Raw genomic sequence first — 24,474 nt, forward strand, 5'->3', positions numbered from 1 at the left:
AATATTGCAAATAATGCACCCATTGATGATGCAAATACATTGATTTCTGATTTGGTTTCACCAAGAACTGAAGATTTTAGTGTTTTATTGTCTGGTCTGTCACATGAAGGACAAAATGCTGGGAGAACGCTGCCGCCTCGAAGCGCAGATCGCCGTCAGGCGCCGTGGGCCGTCCTTACGGCGACACTACCAGACCAAAATCTCTCATCAGCCGTTAAAATTTTTACCGAAAACCAGCTGAATTTATCGAATGGTGTCCACTCAGTTGTGCCTTACAGCTTTTGAAAAATTTTTTATCAAACAAAGCAGCAGTCTCTGAGCCATTCCTAAACAATGAGAAAAAAAAAAAAAAAAAAAAATCGACGAGAGGGTGGGCCACTCCTCACTCAAAGACTGCCCACAGGCGAATGATGTAACCGACAGGCGTGAAAAAACTCTCGCATGCCCACGAGGGTTCAAGCATGTCTGATGTAATCACACGTGATTCAAATCCATATGGTTTTTGAAAAAAATAAGGTCGGATACTTTTCTAACAGACCTCGTATAAGCTTTAAAAAACTACCAAAACGACAGGACCAGTCAAAATTCTGTTTAATGAGGCAACGTATAAAAACAAATATACAGAAAGACAAGAGCTGGACACAAATCAGGTCAAACACATGGTACAGTCCACCTCTGAACCACAAAGTTAAACGGTCCATCACTCATCTATTATTTTCCCCACATTTGTTTCTTCACATAGAAGAAACACAGTGCACTGAGACTACTTCACAGCAAGAGGGCGCTGCTGAGCTTTAAAATCAGGGATGACTTGTATTTACAAACTGAGAAGAGCTTTCAAAAAACAAAAATCACAAGAACCTTTGTTTGCTTTGCTGTCAAGCAAATTTCAAACAATAAGAGAAAAATCAGGAGAACTAAAAGCAAGTGAAGAAAGTGCTGAGTTCAAAGTTCAAATTATTTAAACTTAAACATACCTGACCAACCTGAGCTTAAAGTTCAAATTAATTAAACCTAAACTGGCCTGATTTCAATAAACTGAGCTCAACTTTACATGGCTTTAAACAGATCTGATCTCAAACCTTAAATAATTTAAACCTAAATTGAGCCTGACTTTAATGAACTATAACTAAGCTCAACTTTAAACAGATTTAAGTAGAATTAACTGAGCTCTAATCTTAAATTACATGAAACTAAAATGAAACTGACTCTAAAGTGCTGAGTTCAACTTTAAACTAATTTAAATAATCTGAGCTCAAATCTTAAACTATTTAAACCTAAACTGAGTCTGACTTTAATGAACTAAGTTCAACTTTAAACTGATTTGAATAGAATTATTTGAGCTCAAAACTTAAAAATTACATAAAACTAAACAGCCTGACTTTAAAGAACTGAGTTCAACTTTAAAATCATTTAAATAGTCTGAGCTCAAATCTTAAATTACCTAAACCTAAACTTAGCTGAGTGCATCAAACTGACTTTAAACTTCATATAAAATTTAGCTTAAACTTACCATCTGTGTTTAAAAATTAGATTTTTAAATTAAGTGCCTGAATTTTTCCGTAAATGCAAATGAAGTTTGAGCTGCTTGAAAGACAAAATGATTAAAAATTAGCTTAAAAGTACCACAGTGATAACTGCCGTCTATACCGCCGGTAAAAAAAAAAAAAAGAAAAAAAAAAAGTCTCAGTGGTGTGTGTTAAATGTCGGCTGTGCACACAGTTCTTTATTTTATCCTCGAGCTGGAGGTCTGAAATCCACCGGCCTCATCTTCATCTCAGTGAATGGGATGGAGAAGTATTTTCCTTTCCAACTGCTCCAGATCACACCCTGAAAGAAAAAACAACAACAACAACAACAAAACTCATCTCCATCAGCTCAAAATTCACTATTTGTGAGTTTTTAATGAAGAGGCAGAGCAGGAAGTTTGGTGACGTAGTCACTTCCTGCTGGTTTTCTCATGTGACACTAACTATTACGTGCAAATATCTAACGTCAGTCTAAAATGAAAATATTTCTGAGATTCACTAACTGGATGATTATCACAACACATCACAATATTTTTATTTCCTAAAAATGAAAAAAGAGTCCATTTTAGCTATATGCTAAATGTCAGTTAGCTACAGTGAGGAAAATAAGTATTTGAACACCCTGCGATTTTGCAAGTTCTCCCACTTAGAAATCATGGAGGGGTCTGAAGTTTTCATTGTAGGTGCATGTCCATTGTGAGAGACATAATCTAAAAGAAAAAAGAAAAAAATCCGGAAATCACAATGTATGAGTTTTTAATAATTTAATAACGTTTGAGGTCAAACGTTTCCTGTAGTTTTTCACCAGGTTTGCACACACTGCAGCAGGGATTTTGGTCCACTCCTCCACACAGATTTTCTCCAAATCTTTCAGGTTTGGAGTTTCAGCTCTCTCCAAAGATTTTCTATTGAGTTCAGGTCTGGAGACTGGCCAGGCCACTCCAGGACCTTGAAATGCTTCTTACGGAGCCCCTCCTTAGTTGCCCTGGCTGTGTGTTTGGGGTCATTGTCATGCTGGAAGACCCAGCCATGACCCATCTTCAATGCTCTTACTGAGGGAAGGAGGTTGTTGGCCAAAATTTCACAATACATGACCCCATCCATCCTCCCTTCAATACGGTGCAGTCGTCCTGTCCCCTTTGCAGAAGCGCACCCCCAGAGTATGATGTTTCCACCCCCATGCTTCACGGTTTGGATGGTTTTCTTGGGGTTGTTTTCATCCTCTAAACATGGTAAGTGGAGTTGATTCCAAAAAGCTCTATTCTGGTCTCATCTGACCACATGACCTTCTCTCATGCCTCCTCTGGATCATCTAGATGGTCACTGGTGAACTTCAAACGGGCCTGGACATGTGCTGGCTTGAGCAGGGGGATCTTGCTGCCCTGCAGGATTTTAAACCATGACAGCATCATGGGTTACTAATGTAATCTTTGTGACTGTGGTCCCAGCTCTCTTCAGGTCCTCCTGTGAAGTTCTGAGCTTTCTCAGAATCATCCTTACCCTACAAAGTGAGATCTTGCATGGAATCCCAGACCAAGGGAGATTGACAGTCATCTTGTGTTTCTTCCACTTTCTAATAAATAATCATAACAGTTGTTGTCTTCTACCAAGCTGCTTGCCTGTTGTCCTGTAGTCCATCCCAGCCTTGTGCAGGTCTATAGTTTTGTACCTGGTGTCCTTAGACAGCTCTTTGGTCTTGGCTATGGTGGACAGGTTGGAGTGTGATTGACTGAGTGTGTGAACAGGTGTCTTTTATACAGGTGCAATTAATACAGGTAAAGAGTGCAGAATAAGAGGGCTTCTTAAAGAAAAATTAACAGGTCTGTGTGAGCCAGAATTCTTGCTGGTTGGTAGGTGTTGAAATACTTATTTGCAGCAGTAACATACAAATAAATTATTAAAAAAATCATACATTGTTATTTCTGGATTTCCTCACTGTACTTGTTAGTCAGGCAAGCTTAGCTAGTGAGTGTGTGTGTGTGTGTATATATATATATATATATATATATATATATATATATATATATATATATATATATGTGGTGTGAGATATGTTGGCAGACAAACAAAACCCCAACTGGTGGCTTGGGAGCAAATCCAACATTTAGACCAAAATACAATAAAATAATTCAAATTCAGACTAATAATTTACTTTGAGGATGTTTATATTGCATGAGAATGATTGATGATGTTACCTGGTGTCTGACATTGATGCCATACAGGCCATTGAGGTTGGTCTCGTGGCAGTTCCTGTACCACCAGCCACCACGGTATGACATGGCACAGCGTGTGAGGAATGGCGCCGGGTCCCGATCCTTGGTTGTGAAGATCCCATTGTTGTGGTAACTGAAGGAATCTCCTGCAACCGTGACCAGAGCAGACAAAGAAGATGTGAGTGTGCAGGAAAAGAAAGATTTTATTAAATGAACACAAACTGACATATGCTGCATGACTTAGAGGTGGTGGCATTGACAAAAAAAAGCAAACAAATAGGAGGCAGCGCTGACAGAGGTGAAGATGCTGTGATTTCCTTTAGGAGAGATGAGGATGAGCAGGGGAATGAACATATCAGAAGGACAGCGCAGGACGGTTTGGAGACAAAATCAGAGATGTGAAACTGAGATGGTTTGGACATGTACAAAGGAGGGACACAGGCTGTATAGGGAGAAGGATGCTGAGGATGGAGTCACCAGGTAGGAGGAGAAGAGGGAGGCCAAAGAGGAGATTTATGGATGTGCTGAGGGAAAACATCCAGAAGGTGGGCGTGGCAGAGGAAGAAGCAGAGGACAGGATGAGGTTAAAACAACTGATTTCCTGGGGCGCCCTTAACAGGAGCAGCCAAAACAAGCAGCAGAAGAAGGCAAAATGCAAGAAACTGTTATTAAGCATTTTCCACCAAGACTTGTTTAACTTTGACATGGGAGTTTGTGTCAATACTCAGAAACACGTTTTTGAGATTACTGAGCAGTTAGGAAACATAGTCCAAATGGTAGCTATGATATTACGTTGCACTGTTATATTTCAATTCTAAAATTTTCCTCTCCCAAATTATAAACTGCTCCAAACCTAGATGAATATAATTGGAAGAGGGCCTGCCACGCCTTTAACCAGCATATGCAGACTATTAAAAAATTTGGGAAATACTCTGGCTACATCGATTAATGCAGCTGTCGCGCCGTGATGATTTCGCCAACATATGGCAACGTAACAAAAATGCTGCCATTACACCATTATATGATAGTTGATATGTTCAGTAGGTTCTGTGGTCATCCAGAACATATCAAATACATCAATATGCGCTGAAAATACAGTGCATCCAAAAAGTATTTACAACGCTTCACTTTTTTCACATTTTATGTGACAGCCTTATTCAAAAATGGAGTAAATTCTTTTTTTTTCCTCTCAAAATTCTCACAACACCCCATAATGACAACATGAAAAGGTTTTCTTTTTTTTTTCTTTTTTTTTGCAATTTTATTAGAAATAAAAAACTATGAAATCACATGCGCATAAGTAGTCACAGCCATTTTCAGATCTCTCCAGAGATGTTCAATCGGATCCAGGTCTGGGCTCTGGCTGGGTCACTCAAGGACATTCACAGAGTTGTCCTGAAGCCACTCCATTGATATCTTTGCTGTGTGCTTAGGGTCATTGTCCTGCTGAAAAATGAACCGTCACCCCAGTCTGAGGTCAAGAGCGCTCTGGAGCAGGTTTTCATCCTGGATGTCTCTGTACATTGCTGCATTCATCTTTCCCTCAATCCTGACTAGTCTCCCAGTTCCTGCCGCTGAAAAACATCCCCACAGCATGATGCTGCCACCACCATGCTTCACTGTAGGGATGGTGTCTGATTTCCTCCAAACATGATGCCTGGCATTCACACCATAGAGTTCAATCTTTGTCTCATCAGATCAAAGAATTTTGTTTCTCATGGTCTGAGAGTCCTTCAGGAACCTTTTGGCAAACTCCAGGTAGGCTGCCATGTGCCTTTGACTAAGGAGTGGCTTCCATCTGGACACTGTACCATACAAGCCTGATTAGTGGATTGCTGCAAAGATGGTTGTCTTTTTGGAAGGTTCTCCTCTCTCCACAGAAGAATGCTGGAGCTCTGACAAAGTGACCATTGGGTTCTTGGTCACCTCCTTGACTAAGGCCCTTCTCCCTGATCGCTCAGTTTAGACGTGTGGCCAGCTCTGGGAAGAGTCCTGGTGGATTCTTTTAAGTCCCATCTTAAGGCCCATTTTTATTCCTTGGCTTTTAACACCGCGTGAGTTGTACGGTCCTTGTATCTTATTTTATTTTATTTTATTGAAATTTATTTTTTTATCATGGTTTTTATCTATTTATGTATTATTTTATCTTATCTATTTTATTGTTATTATTGCTATTTTCCGTGTCTATGCTTTTGTTGTGCAGCACTTTGGAGACTCGGGTCTGTTTAAATGTGCTTTATAAATAAAGTGGATTGGATTGGATTTGAACTTCTTCTATGTAAAGATGATTGAGGCCACTGTCCTCATCGAGACCTTCAAAGCAGCAGAAATATTTCTGTACCCTTTCCCACATTTGTGCCTCAAGACAATCCCGTCTTGGAGGTCTCCAGACAGTTCCGTTGACTTCATGCTTGGTTTGTGCTCTGATGTACACTGTCAACTGTGGGACCTTATAAAGGCACACACCTGTATAAGGTGTGTAGCTTTCCAAATCATGTCCAGTCATCTGAAATTAGCCCAGGTGGACGTCAATTAAGCTGCAGAAACATCTCAAGGATGATCAGTGGAAACAGGATCCACCTGAGCTCAACGTTGAGCTTCATGGCAAAGACTGTGAATACTTATGTAGATGTGCTTTCTTAGTTTTATTTTTAATAAAATTGCAAAAATCTAAAAAAAACTTTATCACATTGTCATTATAGGGTATTGTGTGTAGACTTTTCAGAAAGAAAAAAAAAAAAGAATTTCATCCATTTTGGAATAAGGCTGCAACATCACAAAATGTGAAAAAAGCAAAGTGCTTTTCCGGATGCACTGTTAGTTGAATATAAGTTACTCATAGGTTAGAACTAAGTTTTGGGTATGCTAGACATTATCTCGACGTATTTCAACTTATGAGTAACTTACACGTGTGTCACCAATCACATAATTTACCTCCAACATATGACCCGCATATGCGGGACGTATCAACCATATTTTGGCACGCATCAAAAATATTGTGCATGCACAAAATTTTTTGCCGCCTTCACCGTACTGTGACATATACCATTGTAGTACAACATGCTCTTAACGTATACAAAACTTATCCATAACTTATTAGACATATGGCAGTGTATTCACCAAATTTTTCATACATCAAGGTGTGACAGAATGAGTATGTATTTCTTTAAAAGTGATTATGTTTATTATTTGGGTCATGCACAAGCTAGCGGGCTAGCTTTTTAGTATCAATGCCTGCATGATTAGCATGCCGGCTAGCTTGGTCACTTCATTTGTAATTTATTCATGCTGTTTGTTTACAAACAGATTATTGTGGTAAAGTTTTCATTTGGCATTTAGTGATTTAACTCAATTTATTTAACCTGACAGTTGACACAGCAAATCAAATATTACCAAGTTGAGAATGTTAAATATGTCTCATTTCAGTTATTCATGCTGTTTGAACTCAGAACCGGTACTTGGGTTTTACGTGTTTCAACTCGCCTGCCGTGCCGCTATAGCCGCTCACGCTCAGCCTGTAGTTCCCACTGGACACCCGGAAGGTCGAGTATGTGGCGAAAGCAGACTCGTCTCCGTTCCGCAGGTCGACACGTAAATTCATCCTGGTCATGGATGTCAGGTTGTGGAGACTCTCCAGGCCTGTGAGCGATATAAAGCAGCTCATTTCATCTTCAACTTTGACATAATAACCTTTCACCTAAACATGCTCTTAATACAAATGAACAAAACAAGAAATGGAGGGTTCAGGGGGTTAGTGCCTTGCTCTTGGTCGTGGCAGCAGGGTTGCCAACTTTGGGACTTTGGCTGGAGTGAGACTCTGCAATAAAAATTATATTAGAAGGGAAACTCTTCTTGACCGTTCTGTTCATCCTCCTTCCTTTTTCTGAAATATTTCAGCAAGCTCACCTGCAGGCATGTGGGCAGCACAGTGATTTAGTGGTTAGCACTGTTGCCTCGCAGCAAGAAGGTAATGGGTTCGATTCCCACCTGTGGCCTTTCTGTGTGGAGTTTTGAAGTTCTTCCTGTGTTTGCGTGGGTTTCCTCCTACATTTAAAGACATGCAGGTTAGGTGAATTGGAAACTTTATGATTGTCCAGGTCTGCCTCGCAAAAGAGGTCTTGATCTCAATGGGACTAACCTGGTTAAATAAAGGTTAAAATATATATAAAGAAAGAAAAATGGTAAAAATGTCTGGTGGTCATGAGGGCCCTGATTGGCTTCTGGGGGAGCAAAGGCCCCCAGAAGCTGAAGGGTTTTAGCCATGCTAATGATTCCCAGAATAATTTTCTGAAGTGAATTTGCAAGGAGAAATAGGGAGGATGAAGGCAGCTGTTTATCCAACACTTTCCAAGCTGGACAAAATCTATCTTCATATACTAGCAACTTCTGTGCTTTGTGAGTCTTCCCCAAAACTGGAGAAGAGGAACAGACTTGAGCCTAACACCGGTGAGATTATCTTATTTTTAAATAAAAACCTTTGAAGCCCCCAAATCCCCTTCATTTTGTACAACTATGGTCATAACAAGCATGCACAAACATTTCTCAATTTATATCTCTGTTACATACAGTATTTTATGATGGCACAATGACATTGTAACAGGTATATTATTAATGTCTTTAAACAAATATATAGTGACAAATTTCAAGATGCACATAGAACCTTTATTATTTAACATACATAACAGTGCCTGTTTTATTGTTCTATGCGCTATGTTGTTCTAAGTGCTATGTTAAAGACTGGCCAGCAGATGTCGCCAAATTTAAATGCATCAAATAGATGTCGCCAAATTTAAATGCATCAAATACTTCTAAACACTGAACCATTGCAACAGAATTGCTTCATGTTGATTCAGTGGTTCAAAACACTTTGGTTTCTCTGTCAGTAATAATTTACTAAGAAAATACATCAGCGACCACTTTTTTAGCACATGTGCACAGATAGACTTAAAATCATGAATAATTGCTGACATTAAATTATGTATGACATGTCCTTTAAATTACCTAGTTTGCAACAAGCTGATTAGACTGATTAGGCTACGTCTGTGGTGACAACGGACCCAATTTTATTAGACAATAGATTATACTGGCTTACCTTGTCATCCAAAAAGTGACTGACTCAGAAACAAGCTTTGAAGCTTTGGTCGACCTCTCTCTGAACTCTCACCTGCAGCTGACGTATCAGGTGCAAGGTTTTCAGCGAATCAGCAATCAGAGAATACTGCAGTCAGAACACTGTCAGCAGATGTTAACAGGTGTTTCGGGTGTGGGCCTTAAACTCCTCTCCTTTCTTTAAGAAAGGATGCGCTGTGGTCTGGTCTAGTCTAATCTAGTCATCGACAGAAAATTAACAGAAAAAGTTTTATTTTGGAGTGATATTTCTTGCTTGTGTGTGAGATTGATGCTGAAAGCATGAGTGTCACGCCAGATGCATGAGCATTGGCAACCCTGTGGCAGGCACAATTCAGGCTGTCAGCTAATTAGCAAAGCAAATTTTTTTTTTGGTTAGTGGATTAGCTTTCCAGCTAACTTTGAAAACTGTTTGTGGACCGATTAGTTTCCACTTTTGTTCTGCTAACTTTCAGTCAGCTAACATTTTTAAAAATAAACATCACTAACATTAGTAAATCCTAAAAACATGCATGCTTGTTCCTGTTGGAGCTTGAACATAAATACAATAAGTAAAATCAACACATAGAGGAGCAGGAAGTCAGCGTAAACACATTCATTAGATTAGAATGTTTTTTTCTATTTTGTATTTTTAATATTTTTTATTCTGTATAGATTAATTTCATTAGTTCTTTTAATTATTTATCTACATTTTTATCATCATCTTGGTATGGGAAACATTTTTGGAACCTCCATGTATATGCTAAAACCTTTTAAAGTATAAGCGCAATAGGTATGTTTTTTAAGGTTTTATAGAGCTAAAACAAAAAACAAAAAAAACAAAACAAAGCTAAATTCATATACTGAGTAACAAAAGAAACAGCAGTACGTTTTAATATTGCTTTGTGAGCAAAAATCTTGGATGTACAGGATGTCACATATAGTATAAATGAAGGTGTGTTTCAGTTGATTGAATCAGTAAACAGAAAAGTAACATTCTGGATCAGATCACAGTCAGTATTGCGTGTGACCACCATGTGCTGCAATTAATGCAGCTTATCTTCTGCACATGGAACCCACGCAATGGCCAACTTCCTGTTGAGGAATGGCCTGCCACTCCTCTCTCAATGCATTCTGAAGTTTAACAGTGTTCGGTATTGGGATACGAGCAAGAACACGACAATCCAGAATGTCCCATAAGTGTTCTATGGATCCTCCCTGTGTCACGGAACCTCCTCCTTAACTGGCTGATAGCCAATTCTGACATCGGTGTGTCTGTGTGAATGGGTGAATGTGAGGCATAATTGTAAACTGCTTTGAGCTTTACAATTGTGAGGGGAGGTGATGGTCTAGTGGTTAAGCATTGGGCTTTGGACCAGAGGATCCTGGGTTCAAATCCCAGCCTGACCTGGAAAATCACTAAGGGCCCTTGGGCAAGGTCCTTAATCCCCTAGTTGCTCCCGGTGTGTAGTGGGCGCCTTGCATAGCAGCAGCCTCACTTCGGGGTGAATGTGAGGCATTATTGTAAAGCACTTTGAGCATCTGATGCAGATGGATAAGCGCTATATAGATGCAGTCCAATTCATGAACATTTTAAATGTCTAGTTATGTTCCGCTCTATCAATCCAGCAGTTCAGTGAGGCTTGGTATGGCAAAAATGCAATAAATTTCAAATTTTATCATTTGCTTTTATAGGCCCCTCATACCCAAACAAAATCATCACAACTATTTGTTACCAAGAGCGAGTTATTGCTGAAAAGATGCTACACCTCTTTATTTTTGTCCAGGTGTTTGCCAGCGTCCATGGTCGTGTTTATGTGCAAACTCATGTTCTATGACATAAAATTCACTATTTACAGTATAATCGGCATTTCAATGGTAGACTTGAAATGGCAATTACCTCCTCCCACTGTTTGTTGAAAAACTTGTGTTTCTTTTCTTGTTCAGTGGAATAAAAGTTAGCGGTTATTGTTAGCTTCAGCTAAAAAGGGGTTTAGCATTATCACAGTTATCTTTTCAGTTCGGATAACAGCTGTTATATAGCTAACTTTTAGCTTAGCTAGCCTGTGCCCACCACTGGGAATTGGGCAGTTTGGAGGTTATTCTGCAGGAAGTCATGCCCTTTTACTAGAATCAACCTGTTGAAGTGTTTCTCCAACATGGTTCAGATTCGTCTCCTACCGAACCAGAACTCTCCCTTCAGATCTCCAAATCCTTTGACGTATTCTTTCCATCCTCTGTAGAAATTCACCGAGCCATCTTTCCTCCTCTGAAAGACCTGTGGACCAAAAACTATGGTCAGGTCTCCACACAAGGAAAACTTAAATATCTGGTTGCCCTGTCCATAAATATTTGGACACTGACAAATGTTTGGTTATTTTAGATATCACAGCATATTAGATGTAAGTCTGATATATGCTCAGACCTGTTGGTGCCCGTGTGTATTTCCTGATTCCATAGCGTGAAGCGGATGAAAGGCTAGCACTCCCCATGGAAGGGACACCAGTCCCATGCAGGTTATTCCCCCAGCCAAGGTTGGTACCCATTCGCAGCTGGGTGGACTGAGACAAAACAATATTGTCTTGCTCAAGGACACAGACAGGTAGCATGAGCAGGATTCGAACCCTGGTCTATTGCAGCTACCACACACGGCATATTAGAGTTAAAAACACATAAGGAAGATGGAAAAAAAGACATCCATGATAACGCTGAATCAGCTTCAAGCTTCACTGTCTGGGAGACAGTTTTGTCTTTTGGAATACAAAGGTTTTGTTAAAAAGTAGACCTGAAGTCTAGGTGTCAGTTAGCCATAACCGAACCTTACTCATGATGTCATCTTACCATCCACCCTCCGCCGTCTGTCTCCATGTCGCAGTAGATGTTGACAGGAACACCATCTTTCCCGTGAGGGAAAATCTTCACCACATCTGACAACACAATGCCGTTGAGCAGCTCCTGAGTGCAGTCGCGAGGAAATGGGAACCGCAGGAGACCTTTAGGAAGAGGATAGAAACACCTTAAAACCTTTCAAACAACCAAAATGTCCATTTGCTCAAAGACTAAACAGTTTTTTTTCCCTTCTTAACCTATCATTTGGTGACTTTGATGTCTTCAGTATAACACGATATCTACCAAGAGACTTGCTAGTGAGGAACTGGCTCAAAGACAATGCAAACAGACACCTGGTGTGATCAGGCAGTATGAATGAGTGAGTGATAATTTTGTGGGGTGATAATTAAATCAATGTCTTTCTAAAAGATGGAGTGTAGACTTTTAGGTATTTATTAAATTATTATCCATGTACACGCAACAAAAATATAAACGCAACACTTTTGGTTTTGCTCCCATTTTGTATGAGATGAACTCAAAGATCTAAAACTTTTTCCACATACACAATATCACCATTTCCCTCAAATATTGTTCACAAACCAGTCTAAATCTGTGATAGTGAGCACTTCTCCTTTGCTGAGATAATCCATCCCACCTCACAGGTGTGCCATATCAAGATGCTGATTAGACACCATGATTAGTGCACAGGTGTGCCTTAGACTGTCCATAATAAAAGGCCACTCTGAAAGGTGCAGTTTTTTTTTATTGGGGGGGGATCCCAGTCAGTATCTGGTGTGACCATTTGCCTCATGTAGTGCAACGCATCTCCTTCGCATAGAGTTGATCAGGTTGTCAATTGTGGCCTGTGGAATGTTGGTCCACTCCTCTTCAATGGCTGTGCGAAGCTTGCTGGATATTGGCAGGAACTGGTATACGCTGTCGTATACGCCGGTCCAGAGCATCCCAAACATGCTCAATGGGTGACATGTCCAGTGAGTATGCCGGCCATGCAAGAACTGGGACATTTTCAGCTTCCAAGAATTGTGTACAGATCCTTGCAACATGGGGCCGTGCATTATCCTGCTGCAACATGAGGTGATGTTCATGGATGTATGGCACAACAATGGGCCTCAGGATTTCGTCACAGTATCTCTGTGCATTCAAAATGCCATCAATAAAATGCACCTGTGTTCTTCGTCCATAACAGACGCCTGCCCATACCATAACCCCACGCCACCATGGGCCACTCGATCCACAACATTGACATCAAAAAACCGCTCACCCACACGATGCCACACACTCTGTTTGCCATCTGCCCTGGACAGTGTGACCCGGGATTCATCCGTGAAGAGAACACCTCTCCAACATGCCAAACACCAGCGAATGTGAGCATTTGCCCACTCAAGTCAGTTACGATGACGAACTGGAGTCAGGTCGAGACCCCGATGAGGACGACGAGCATGCAGATGAGCTTCCCTGAGACGGTTTCTGACAGTTTGTGCAGAAATTCTTTGGTTATGCAAACCGATTGTTTCAGCAGCTGTCCGAGTGGCTGGTCTCAGACGATCTTGGAGGTGAACATGCTGGATGTGGAGGTCCTGGGCTGGTGTGGTTACACGTGGTCTGCGGTTGTGAGGCTGGTTGGATGTACTGCCAAATTCTCTGAAACGCCTTTGGAGACGGCTTATGGTAGAGAAATGAACATTCAGTACACGAGCAACAGCTCTGGTTGACATTCCTGCTGTCAGCATGCCAATTGCACGCTCCCTCAAATCTTGCGACATCTATGGCATTGTGCTGTGTGATAAAACTGCACCTTTCAGAGTGGCCTTTTACTGTGGGCAGTCTAAGGCACACCTGTGCACTAATCATGGTGTCTAATCAGCATCTTGATATGGCACACCTGTGAGGTGGGATGGATTATCGCGGCAAAGGAGAAGTGCTCACTATCACAGATTTAGACTGGTTTGTGAACAATATTTGAGGGAAATGGTGATATTGTGTATGTGGAAAAAGTTTTAGATCTTTGAGTTCATCTCATACAAAATGGAAGCAAAACCAAAAGTGTTGCGTTTATATTTTTGTTGAGTGTAGGTACCAGCCTAGCTAGCCTTGGTCCATCGCCAATAGCTCATCAAGCCAGCTTACTTGGTGACCATAAAACAAGCCTGTTTGTGAGCAAATAATGTTTTCTGCTAATATTGTGTTTGTTAGGTAAGGATAGGCAGATACTCAGTGCATATTTTACTAAAATACAAAAGCCCCGAGTGCAACCACAAATTTCATGTTACACCCATTTCACTCGGCTGTGCAGGTAAAATTAGCTCCATCAGTCCCTGGTTTGGACAGGAGACCTGATATCTGCAAAATTGGAAGCGTGAGCATACTTGCAGATACCATGAAAATCAGTTATACAGTTAAGTCATTATTATTAACTCCCAAATTAACTTATAACAGATTATAGCAATACCCCAGCATTACTCCTTCCAGCTGGGCATGACTGGAAAACCTACAGAAGGACGCATCTAAGCAGCATCCCAAACAAATGTCCAAACTACTTCAACTGGGCCCTTTCAGGAACAAAGGAGCAGAGGTTCAGAGGTTCTAGTCTGAGCTTCATCTGGACCTTTGTGCCAGTCTCCAGGGTCAAATACAGCTACCTTTGCTGTTCTCAATGATCTCAGAACATCTGCAGAACGTAGTGATGCTGTTTTGAGGTCATCACAGTGGACAATGTTCAGTCCAGCTGAATTTTGAGATTCTGTCACAGAGTCTAATATCAATCTCGAATGTGTTTGAATCTGTCCTCAGAATGTGGACAGAGTTATGAGCATCAACAACCAGTTGTTGGAGGGCGTGGATTCCTATGAATACCTCGGGCTGTGGCTGGACAGCAAACTGGACTGGACAACCCACACCAACCACCTGTACAAGGAGGGACAGAGCAGGCTGTACTTTCTGAGGAGGCTGTGGTCATTTAACATCTGCAGGAAACTCCTGTGGCTGTGCCAACAGTCCATAGTAGCCAGCGTCCTGTTTTACACCGTGGTGTGCTGGTGGGGGGCAGCACATCCAAGGAGGTCACATCCAGGCTGGACAAACTGATCAGGTGGGCCAACATTAAGCTGGACTCTCTGGTGATTGTGGCAGAGTAGAGAACACTGGACAAACTGCTGGACATTATGGATGATACCATTCACCCTCTGCACACCGTAATCAGCAGCCGGAGGAGCCTCTTCAGCCACAGACTGCTCCTTCCCAAGTGCAGGACCAACAGGCTGAAAAACTGCTTTGTCCCTCAGGCCATCAGACTGTACAACTCCTCACTCAGGGGGAGGAGGAGTAACAGAAAGACAGAGGACGGGAATGAGAGGAACAGTTGCAGCCAGTACGCCAGTAGTTCTGGTATTTATATTTGTATTTACTTTTTCCAAATTGTTTCTTACTTCTACTTTTGATACTCTTGCGTGTTACTGTCCATTGCTGCTTCCACAAACCAGACAGCAGATATTCCACAGCTAACAGTAAATAAGAACTAGGGCAGAGGGTTTGCCTTCTCTTACAAAACCCGTAGTAACATCTGATGCAGAACATATGGTACCAGTGGTAAACTCTGTGCTGGTAGCGGCGCTATAGCGTCTGCCCGCCTCTGCCTGCAGCTGCACTGTGTAGTTGGATCCAGGATGAAGTCTGGTCAGGTTGAACTCTGTCGCTGAGGCCTCAACTGTCACTTCCTGTGAAGGAAAAACCAAGGTGGAAGTCAAACAGACTGACGGTGGAAACCTCCTCGGGATGTTCAGGTTATCCTGAGTGAATTCCAGTGACCATTGAGACGTCCACTCTGAGATCTGATTTCACCTTCATATCTTGACCTTCTGTCTGATAGGTCAGCCTGTAGCTATCCACAGGGTTTGAGGGTGGCGCCCATGACAACATGGCAGTACGAGGGGTGACCCGGCTGGCCTGAAGAGTGAGTACCATCTCGGCGTCTCTTCCAGCTCCTGAAAAAAGATCAAAGGTCAGGAAAAGTCAGACCATGAGGTATTTGGGCAAAAACTGTCCATATATAGTGTGGTGTGTGTCTGCTGCAGCCAGGTGATGTGGAGATGTGTCCTTGGCTTTGTACAGCTGGTTCGAGGTGCCAGGAGACATTTGAGAGACACTAAAATATGCTGGAAGAAAGTTCTGCCAACTGATGAGAACAACTTTCAGTACACAGACACCAGGACAATGGTGAGGCCCAGCGGCAGGGCGTCACGCTGTTGTTGACCGTGTGGCCAAGCAGTTTGCACTTGTTTCCAGAGTGGAAGGTTCCTGGTTCAAGACCACCACTACCTATTCTCCCTGTTATGTGAAGTTGCGTCAGAGTCAAGATTCAAACAACTTTATTGATCCCTAAAAGGGCAATTCATATCACACCCAATTACTTTAGACAAAAATACAGCAATTAATCCACAATTATTACTAGTTAAATGTAATAATGGCACACATCAGAATTAAAACAACCACACATATACTTCTGATTGTTTATGTATGCAAAACATTGAAACAGTGCATCATCCGAATTGAGGTAATGTGAGTGTGGGCTGCAGCAGCTTCAAGCCGTGCAACCGAGCTTGGGGGGTGGAAGTGGGAGGTTGCTGCAACCGTGCCGCGCGGTCTCCCGGAGAGGGAAGGGAGTGCCAATTACGGAGGCCAGGGAAGGGGGGGGGGTGTCCTTGTGTGCAGGTGGTTTCATATCAGTCCCTGTTCGTGTGTGCGTAGAGTCTGTGGGGGAGAGCAGATGAGAAAGGGAGCCGTGTGCATCACCAGGGCTGTTGAAATCTTCTGGAGGAAAAACAAGCGGGTCTGGAAGGGCAGTCAGCGTAAAACCAAATCTACATGCAGATACATCTCGGATCTGCCACGGCAGACCAGAGTGGAAACAATGGAGAAGCAGAAGGGACTTACAGTACTTTTTTTGGTGTTTGCAGCCAATCCAGAGCAAAGACTCACAGATATAATTCATCAGTTTTGAGCAAAGCAGATAATGTTGGAAAATGTGCAGAACATTGGTGACAACAGACATTAGCACGAGTAAGTCCCTTCTGCTGCTCCCTTGTTTGCATTCAGGGTCGCCGTGGCAGATCCGAGATGTATCTGCATGTAGATTTGGTTTTACGCCGATTGCCCTTCCAGACCCGCTTGTTTTTCCTCCAGAAGATTTTAATCCAAGGTGGATCTGCATGCTGAATTGGCACAAGTTTCACGCCGGATGCCCTTCCTGACGCAACTCCACATTACATCGAGAAATGTGGCAGGGGTGGGATTTGAACAAGGAACCTTCTGCACTGAAACCAAGTGCAGTAACCACTTGGCCACCTCTGCACAACAGACATTAACAGTGATGTAGTGAAATTTGAATTTTAAATTTGTGATGAACAAAATTAAACTTGCCCGTGCTTGTGAGAAATTACACGTTCTGCTTGAAATCCTGCCCCCCTACTGGAGAATTTTAAAAAGTACTTTGGTGCCAAACTACATCAGAGTGTGAAAACTAAAGAGATAAAATTCAACATTTCGACAGATGTGGAGCCTTAACAGTTTAACAGCCATCTGTAATTTACACAATAAATGTCGTACTAACAAAAAACATCTAAAGTGACTTTAAATAAAGTGTGGAATGTGGCGTGACCGTGGGTGGTGAAGTGGGTGGTGGCCTTCGAGCTCTCCAGGCCGCCCAGCTGGCTGCTGATGGTCACCGTGTAGGTGGTGGATCCTTCCAGACCGCTCAGCTGCAGCTCAGCTGCGCTCCCAGAAACCGTGATCCTCAGTTCTGAACCTGAAGACACAAAACCACGAACCAGCGTCTCACAATCATCGGCACTGGTATTGTACCAAGACTCCACAGTAACCAACACAGCAACTAAACGTGTTTATTTACCTTCCTTGTCTTTCTCCGTGCTGTAAACGATGGCGTATTTGTCAATAGCAGCCATGGCTGGGCGCCATAATAACAATGCTTTGGTTTCTGTGATGTTTATGACACGCAGGTCTGTAGGCGGGGCAGGGACTGGTGAGAAAAAAGTGAGAAATATTTTTAAAAAAATTTTAGTGCAATGAATACAATTCAGAAAATGTTTGTGTGTGGTTAGAAAAAAAAAGGTAAAATGATATCCTGAACCAAATCCAAGAATAGATTCTTCTGAGGAAAGATCTAAAATCATTTCCAGATCCATCAGCTGTTACGGCCATCACAAAAGATAACATGTTTTCATTTAAAATTATATTTCAGCACAAGGAAACGAGCAGATTAACATTGATGATCCCAGAAGAACCAAAACAAAATCCAGCCTCGATGGAACGAGATGGAAGAAGATAAAATTTCAGTCTTTTGCCAGCTTTTGAGCCTAGATTTTGCATCGTCTTTGTTAAAGTCTTCCGGTGTTCTACTCAAAGCTTATAACTCCTTCAGAGTTGTCCTGGGTCTCTAGATGGCTTCCCTCAGGAGTCTCCTTCATGCACACTCACTCCACCCTGCTCATTTACTGTACGGTGTCAGACTCTTTACATTTCTTCATGACTTATTTAACTTATCCCCCAAAAAAGGTTATTCCCCGATGTACCTAAAGACAACTGTCTGTAAAAGTGATCATTAAGTTGCTATTTTAGTAGGAGGGAGAATTTATATGGCCCATTATCTCATGTTTTACATTGGAATTTAGTTTAGGTCATGTTTTACAGATTTAGTTTCCCTTTGATTCACTTTTTAAAAATTTAATTTAATGTCATAATTGGTTATAAAAGCAATGATATATAATTTTGTTACATAAAATAGTTTTGTAGCTTATTATTTTGAGTTTTGTATTTGTACTTGTATTATTAAAGAGGATAATTTTTACCCATTGGCTCAAGAAAGTTTATTTTTTATTTTTTGACTTTCGCATTTATGTCACAAAACAATAAAGATGTAGTCAATTCTAAGTAACTGAACTATAATGACAGCAAAATATGGCCATATTTTAACTTAAGCCCCTTTCACACCGGGCCTGTGTAGAGTTGCACTGTGCTGTGTGGCAAGTACGCTGGAATGGCTGCGTCACAAAAAAAATGTTGCGCGCAGGGGGAAGCTTGGCCTGCCTCCTCTTCTTCTGTGGTTTTGAAGCTTTATTGCCAGCCGAGTTCAGCTGGATGAATAAAATCTAACAATGCACGTATGTGCTGATAAAAAACCTAAAAGGATTTTTTGCCAGACTGGCGTAGGGTAGCGTACAGTTGCGTAGACATGGTGTACAGCATATTGTTGCGTAGACTTTAGCGTAGTGTTGCATCTAATTGCGTAGAGCACTGCGTCCTGCGCTACGCCCATTGTCCGCGATAAATTAAATATGTTTTTTAAAACATCTTTAATTTTTTTGCGTCCATTTCGTAGATCCCTTGCAGCCCTCAGCGCATAGGGCTGCATAAGGTCAGCATAGTCAATTGTGTGAAAGGGGCTTTACCGTTAAAAATCTGCTCTGACTGTAATTCCGTTACCTTAGAATTACTCCTATGTATAATTCAAAGGGTCAGACACTGAATAATACAAGAAAACAGAACGAGGAAAATCAGAACAAGGAAAATCAGAACTCACGTGTTGTGACAAAGGCTTTGATGGGGTCGCTCTCATCCAGGCCCAAAATGGAGACGACACTGACCTCGTATGAGGAGCTGGGAGAAAGCTGTGACAATCCAAGCATGGAGTCCTCAGAGTCAACAGACACAGACATCGGCTCCCCTGCGGAGAAAACGTAACACGTTCTTCCTTCTTACAAGACGAATTGATTGACCAAGTTCTGTGGGTCACATTATAATCTACACTGTAGATTATAATACGGTCAAATGTGATTCTGTAGAATCTACAGAATCACATTTGACCGTAAACTGTTTACACAAACTGTGATGATTTCCAACGTGATATCGAATAACCAGGACTTTGGTCTCCACCTCCTCGTCTTTTCAAACATCTCTCACAGAAATATTTAACCCTAACTTTAAGATTTACGTAATTTTATTACATGACAAATTCCCATTTACTTTTTTTGATAATTTTAATACAAACCTACCAAATAAACCTTACATGATGCATATTCATTACTGTAATAAATCCTATGTATTTGAAATGCATAATCCTCAGCTTTATGTAATTAGTATTAATAAAATATAATTACTATAAATCAATAATCACGACAGTATTTATTTAAAATACATAAAGTATATTGTTTGAATTGCATAATAATTATGTTACCCATGCCATTTATCTTGTATAGGTAATACAATTATTATGCAATTCAAACAATATACTTTATGTATTTTAAATAAATACTGTCATGATTATTGATTTAGAGTAATTATAATACTAAATACATAAAGCTGAGGATTATGCATTTCAAATAAATAGGATTTATTACAGTAATGAATATGCATCACATAAGGTTTATTTGGTAGGTTTGTATTAAAATTATCAAAAAAGTAAATGGGAATTTGTCATGTAATAAAATTACATAAATCTTAAAAGTTAGGGTTAAATATTTCTGTGAGTGGAGAAATGTTGCAGCTAAACATGTTTAGCTGCAACATTTCTGTCACTGCAGGTTCTGACAATTCTGTATTTCTTGTGTTAATTTGGCCAAACCAGACGCTCCCCCCACTGACTCCATTCTGCTTCAGGTTTCTTCTTATAATCATAAAACAGTGAAGAGATTTTTCTTTGCCACAGTCTATAATTTGCGTGCTCATGGGCTACGTAAGGATTAAATCTTGCTCATGTGTAGCAACCTTTGTTGTGATTTGGCAAAGTCATCAGATGATTGGTGGAATGTTGGCCAAAGAGTTGAAGAATTCACAGTTCTACGTACATAAAGTTTGCAGAGTGCCATCTGTCCAAACTTTGATATGATGCAGATCAGGCCAGGATCCAGTACCAACATGCTAAAATATATGAAGGAACTCTGCAGAGGGCTGTGTGAGATGTAGCTCCAGACAGACAGCTGGAACTTTATCCCCGCTGTGGTTAGTCGAGGGACACACCAAAATTATCATAAACTTGGAGATTTTATTGATCGGACATGGTGGAAATGATTAAAAGATCATAAAAAGCTGACAATTATGATCTGAGAATGGCTCAGACACAGAAAAATAATATTCTCACCATCCTCTGTGTGGGTGTAGGTGACCTTAAAACCATTAACAGCACTCTTAGGTTTGGTCCAAGACACCTTCATAGAGTTTTCTGTCACCTCACTGAAGACTATGTTGGACGGAGGTTCTGGACCTGTGGACGGAACAAACAGAGTGAGAAAAGACAGGAGGTGAAATAGAGGACACAGATAGATATAAATCAATAATCATCAATACATTTCCATGGCTCCACCCCTTTTATGCAAATCTGATGTATGATATGATATGTAATAGTTTCTTTTTGCGGTCAGGCAGAACCTTTTCACAGTCTAAAAAACAGTTTCTTTTGTACTTTTTACTACGTCCAAATAATCGGCGTTTACTTATTTGTCTGTCTGTCTGTTTGGCTGTTAGCAGGATTACGTCAAAACTACTGCACGGACTTCGACTAAATTTTTCCCACAGATAGATATTAGGCCACGGAAGAACCAATTAAATTTTGGAGGTAATCCGGATCCGGATTCTGGATCAAGTTTCACTTTATATAGACTCCATTCAATTTTGAAGGTGATCTGGATCCAAATCTGTATTTTGATTTCACTTTAGCGTTTTGAATGATTACGTCAAAACTACTTCACAGATTCTCACAAAATTTGCACCACAGATCAATATTAGGGCATGGAAGACTCCACTGAACTTTGGAGATGATCCAGATCCGGATTCTGGATCAAGATTTCCCTTTATATACACTTTGAAGGATTTGTTCAAAACTACTTAATGGATTCTCACAAAATTTTCACCACAGATGGATATTAGGGCATGGAAGACTCCACTGAATTTTGCAGATGATCTGGATCCAGATTGACAGACATCACAAATCTCTGATTGCTCTTGTTTTTACTCCATTGCTCCGCCCCTTAAAGCTGTGTCATTGTTTTAATGGATTCTGTTGCTGGTCAAACTGAACAGTTTCATTATTCATTCAGTATTTATTGAGAAAATTTGGTAACAAACCAGCAATCAGACGCAGGCGAAAACACAGTCACCTTGGCAGAGGTGTTAAAGACAAACAAACAAACCACCTGGAGGAAAGAAATGAGAAAAGAAAAACAGCAGACAAAGAAAAAAGTGTGAAAATGAAAAAGTATTGACAAAGAAAGCATTTGGACAAAATACAAAAAGATTCAAATCTTTAGTAAATATTCATGTTGCAAGAGTACATTGTTGTAGTGATTTACTCATCTACGTGATGAGTTTTGATGTATATATGTCAAGATCATATATACAGTATTCTGCTCAGATACAACCACATGATTCACAGCTCAAACCTACAAATTAAAGCAGAAAGACACAAAGAATATTACGTTAAAAGAATAAACACAGAGTCTAAGAGCTGTTAAATACACTAAGACACTGACTTTTAAAGAAATGAAATTGAATGATTCCTTTAAAAAAATGAGGTTGATTTTTAAAACCCTTTTCACATTTTGGCAGACTAAACTTTGGGAATGACATTTTCCAGTAGGGATATCATGTTTTCTGTCATATAATTCAAAACCTGTTTAAAAAAAAAAGCCTCTTGAAGAGCAAAAATCCATACATAAGTCGTACCTGAGTATATGTCGCAGTGGGGTATAAATCACACTTTTTCCCGTATTATAAGCTCACTGATTTGTGATTTTTGTGCATTGCTGTAGTGTACTTATTATTGGCATATATTCTATTGATATTAGAGATTATTTTGTTTTGTGCTGTCCTATATAAATAGTTATACAATTTTTTTTTTTTTTTGGTATGTAAGTTACACAGCCTCCTAAACTAATAATAACACAAACATTAACTGCACTCCATTAACTCAGTTTACATTTTAAAAGCTCATTTTAAAACACTAAGCTATCAGCGCCATCTAAAGGCCACCGACTTTCATCATACAATTTTCAGTTTTAGTTCTACACCATTTGTTAATGAAGTTTCTCAATTTCCACAATTTATTGTGAGCTTACCATAGACTGTAAACTGTATATACTGGACAGTCATCGTGATGTCACCCATTGGTTTTCTACAGAAACTCAAAAACAGCCGAACTGACCCCTTTTCTGGGCGTCGCCATGTTAAGAGCCCCGCCCACACTGATTCACGATGAGCTCAATGAATAAAGGGGCAGCGTGCGGCTCTGTCATAAATATTACCTACCGACAGCTGCTAAAAGTGCTAACACTGTTAGCATACAGCATTAAATACAGTGCATCCAGAAACTAAGTGTTCACGCTCTTTTCTCAATACTTTGGCAGCAATTACAGCCTCAAGTCTTCTTGTATATGATGCCACAAGCTTGGCGCAGTTATCTTTGGGCAGTTTTGCGCATTCCTTTTTGCAGCACCTCTCAAGCTCCATCAGGTTGGATGGGGAGCGTCAGTGCACAGCCATTTTCAGATCTCTCCAGAAATCTTCAGATCTTCAGATCTCTCCAGAAATGTTCAGTCGGATTCAGGTCCAGGTCATTGTCCTGCTGAAAGATGAGCCATTGCCCCAGGCTGAGGTCAAGAGAGCCCTGGAGCAGGTTTTCATCCAAGATGTCTCTGTACATTGCTGCATTAATCTTTCCCTCAATCCTGACTAGTCTCCCAGTTCCTGCCACTAAAAAACATCCCCACAGCATGATGATGCCACCATCATGCTTCACTGTAGGGATGGTATTGGCTAGGTGCCTAGTTTCCTCCAAAAATGACACCAGGCATTCGTGCCAAAGAGTTTAATCTTTGTCTATTTCTGTTTGTCTCAGACAAGAGAATTTTGTTTCTCATGGTCTGATAGTCCTTTAGGCACCGTTTGGCAAACTCCAGGTGGGCTTCCATGTACCTTTTACTAAGGAGTGGCTTCCATCTGGCCACGCTACCATACAGGCCTGATTGGTGGATTGCTGCAGAAATGGTTGTCCAAGGCTCTCCTCTCTCCACAGAGGAATGCTGGAGCTCAACACAGTGACCATCAGGTTCTTGGTCATCTCCCTGACTAAGGCCCTTCTCCCTGATCACTCAGTTTAGACTGGCGGCCAGCTCTAGGAAGAGTACCAGTGGATCTGAACTTCTTCCATTTAAAGATGGTGGATGCCACTGTGCTCATTGGGACCTTCAAAGCAGCAGAAATCTTTCTGTACCCTTCCCCAGATTTCCCACACGAGCAAGCACACAGGCGTCAAGGATAAGGAAAAACTCTCTCTGGTCATAATGAGGAAGAAACCTCAAGCAGATTAGACCCAGGGGGGTGACCCACTACTTAGGCCATTCTAACGGTTACAAGGGTTTTACAGATTGTATGAGTTTCTTTACAAAGAGAAGAAACAGAAGAGCAACAAAATCAGAGTCCTTAATTGAAAATAAAGTAGAGTCCATCTTGGATCATTAATACATAGATGTCCATGTCCAGCACTGGTAGGCTGCAGCGCAGGACCTCCAGTCAGTGGTGCAACAGGCGTGGCATCCCGAGGTCAGTCCGGTGACCGAGGGTGCAGGGCCAGGATTAGTCATTGGTGTTTTCAGTGCCTCAGACAGAGAGAAAAAGAGCAGAATCATTCGGCCAGAAATAACTGCACCCGAGGCATTAATTCACCAGCAGCAGCACTTCCTGGTTGGGGTCAAAATGTGAACTTGAGTGTTGCT

The 24,474-nt window shown here is 40.9% G+C and overlaps 1 protein-coding gene and 1 long non-coding RNA gene across 3 annotated transcripts in view; one reads left to right on the forward strand and one right to left on the reverse strand.

Annotated features, from left to right (window-relative positions):
• Window positions 1–575: 575 nt before the first annotated feature.
• LOC117501814 (fibrillin-2-like) overlaps window positions 576–24,474 on the reverse strand; it is a 68,302-nt gene continuing 44,403 nt past the window's right edge. For both annotated transcript variants that reach the window (XM_034160773.1, XM_034160772.1), the window contains 11 exons: window positions 20,847–20,969; window positions 19,290–19,433; window positions 17,601–17,729; window positions 17,352–17,498; window positions 15,536–15,678; window positions 15,279–15,411; window positions 11,690–11,841; window positions 11,030–11,126; window positions 7,226–7,381; window positions 3,725–3,888; window positions 576–1,830 (listed from right to left, as the gene is read on the reverse strand). In XM_034160773.1, the coding sequence (XP_034016664.1) occupies window positions 1,732–1,830; window positions 3,725–3,888; window positions 7,226–7,381; window positions 11,030–11,126; window positions 11,690–11,841; window positions 15,279–15,411; window positions 15,536–15,678; window positions 17,352–17,498; window positions 17,601–17,729; window positions 19,290–19,433; window positions 20,847–20,969 (1,487 nt within the window). In that variant the 3' untranslated portion in view covers window positions 576–1,731. The remainder of the gene's footprint in view (window positions 1,831–3,724; window positions 3,889–7,225; window positions 7,382–11,029; window positions 11,127–11,689; window positions 11,842–15,278; window positions 15,412–15,535; window positions 15,679–17,351; window positions 17,499–17,600; window positions 17,730–19,289; window positions 19,434–20,846; window positions 20,970–24,474) is intronic.
• LOC117501815 lies at window positions 5,127–23,454 on the forward strand. Its single transcript, XR_004558094.1, has 2 exons — window positions 5,127–5,176; window positions 23,313–23,454. It is a non-coding gene; the product is annotated as an uncharacterized LOC117501815 (long non-coding RNA).

This window comes from Thalassophryne amazonica, chromosome 20 (genome assembly GCF_902500255.1).
Source record: "Thalassophryne amazonica chromosome 20, fThaAma1.1, whole genome shotgun sequence".
Classification (NCBI taxonomy): Eukaryota; Metazoa; Chordata; class Actinopteri; order Batrachoidiformes; family Batrachoididae; genus Thalassophryne; species Thalassophryne amazonica.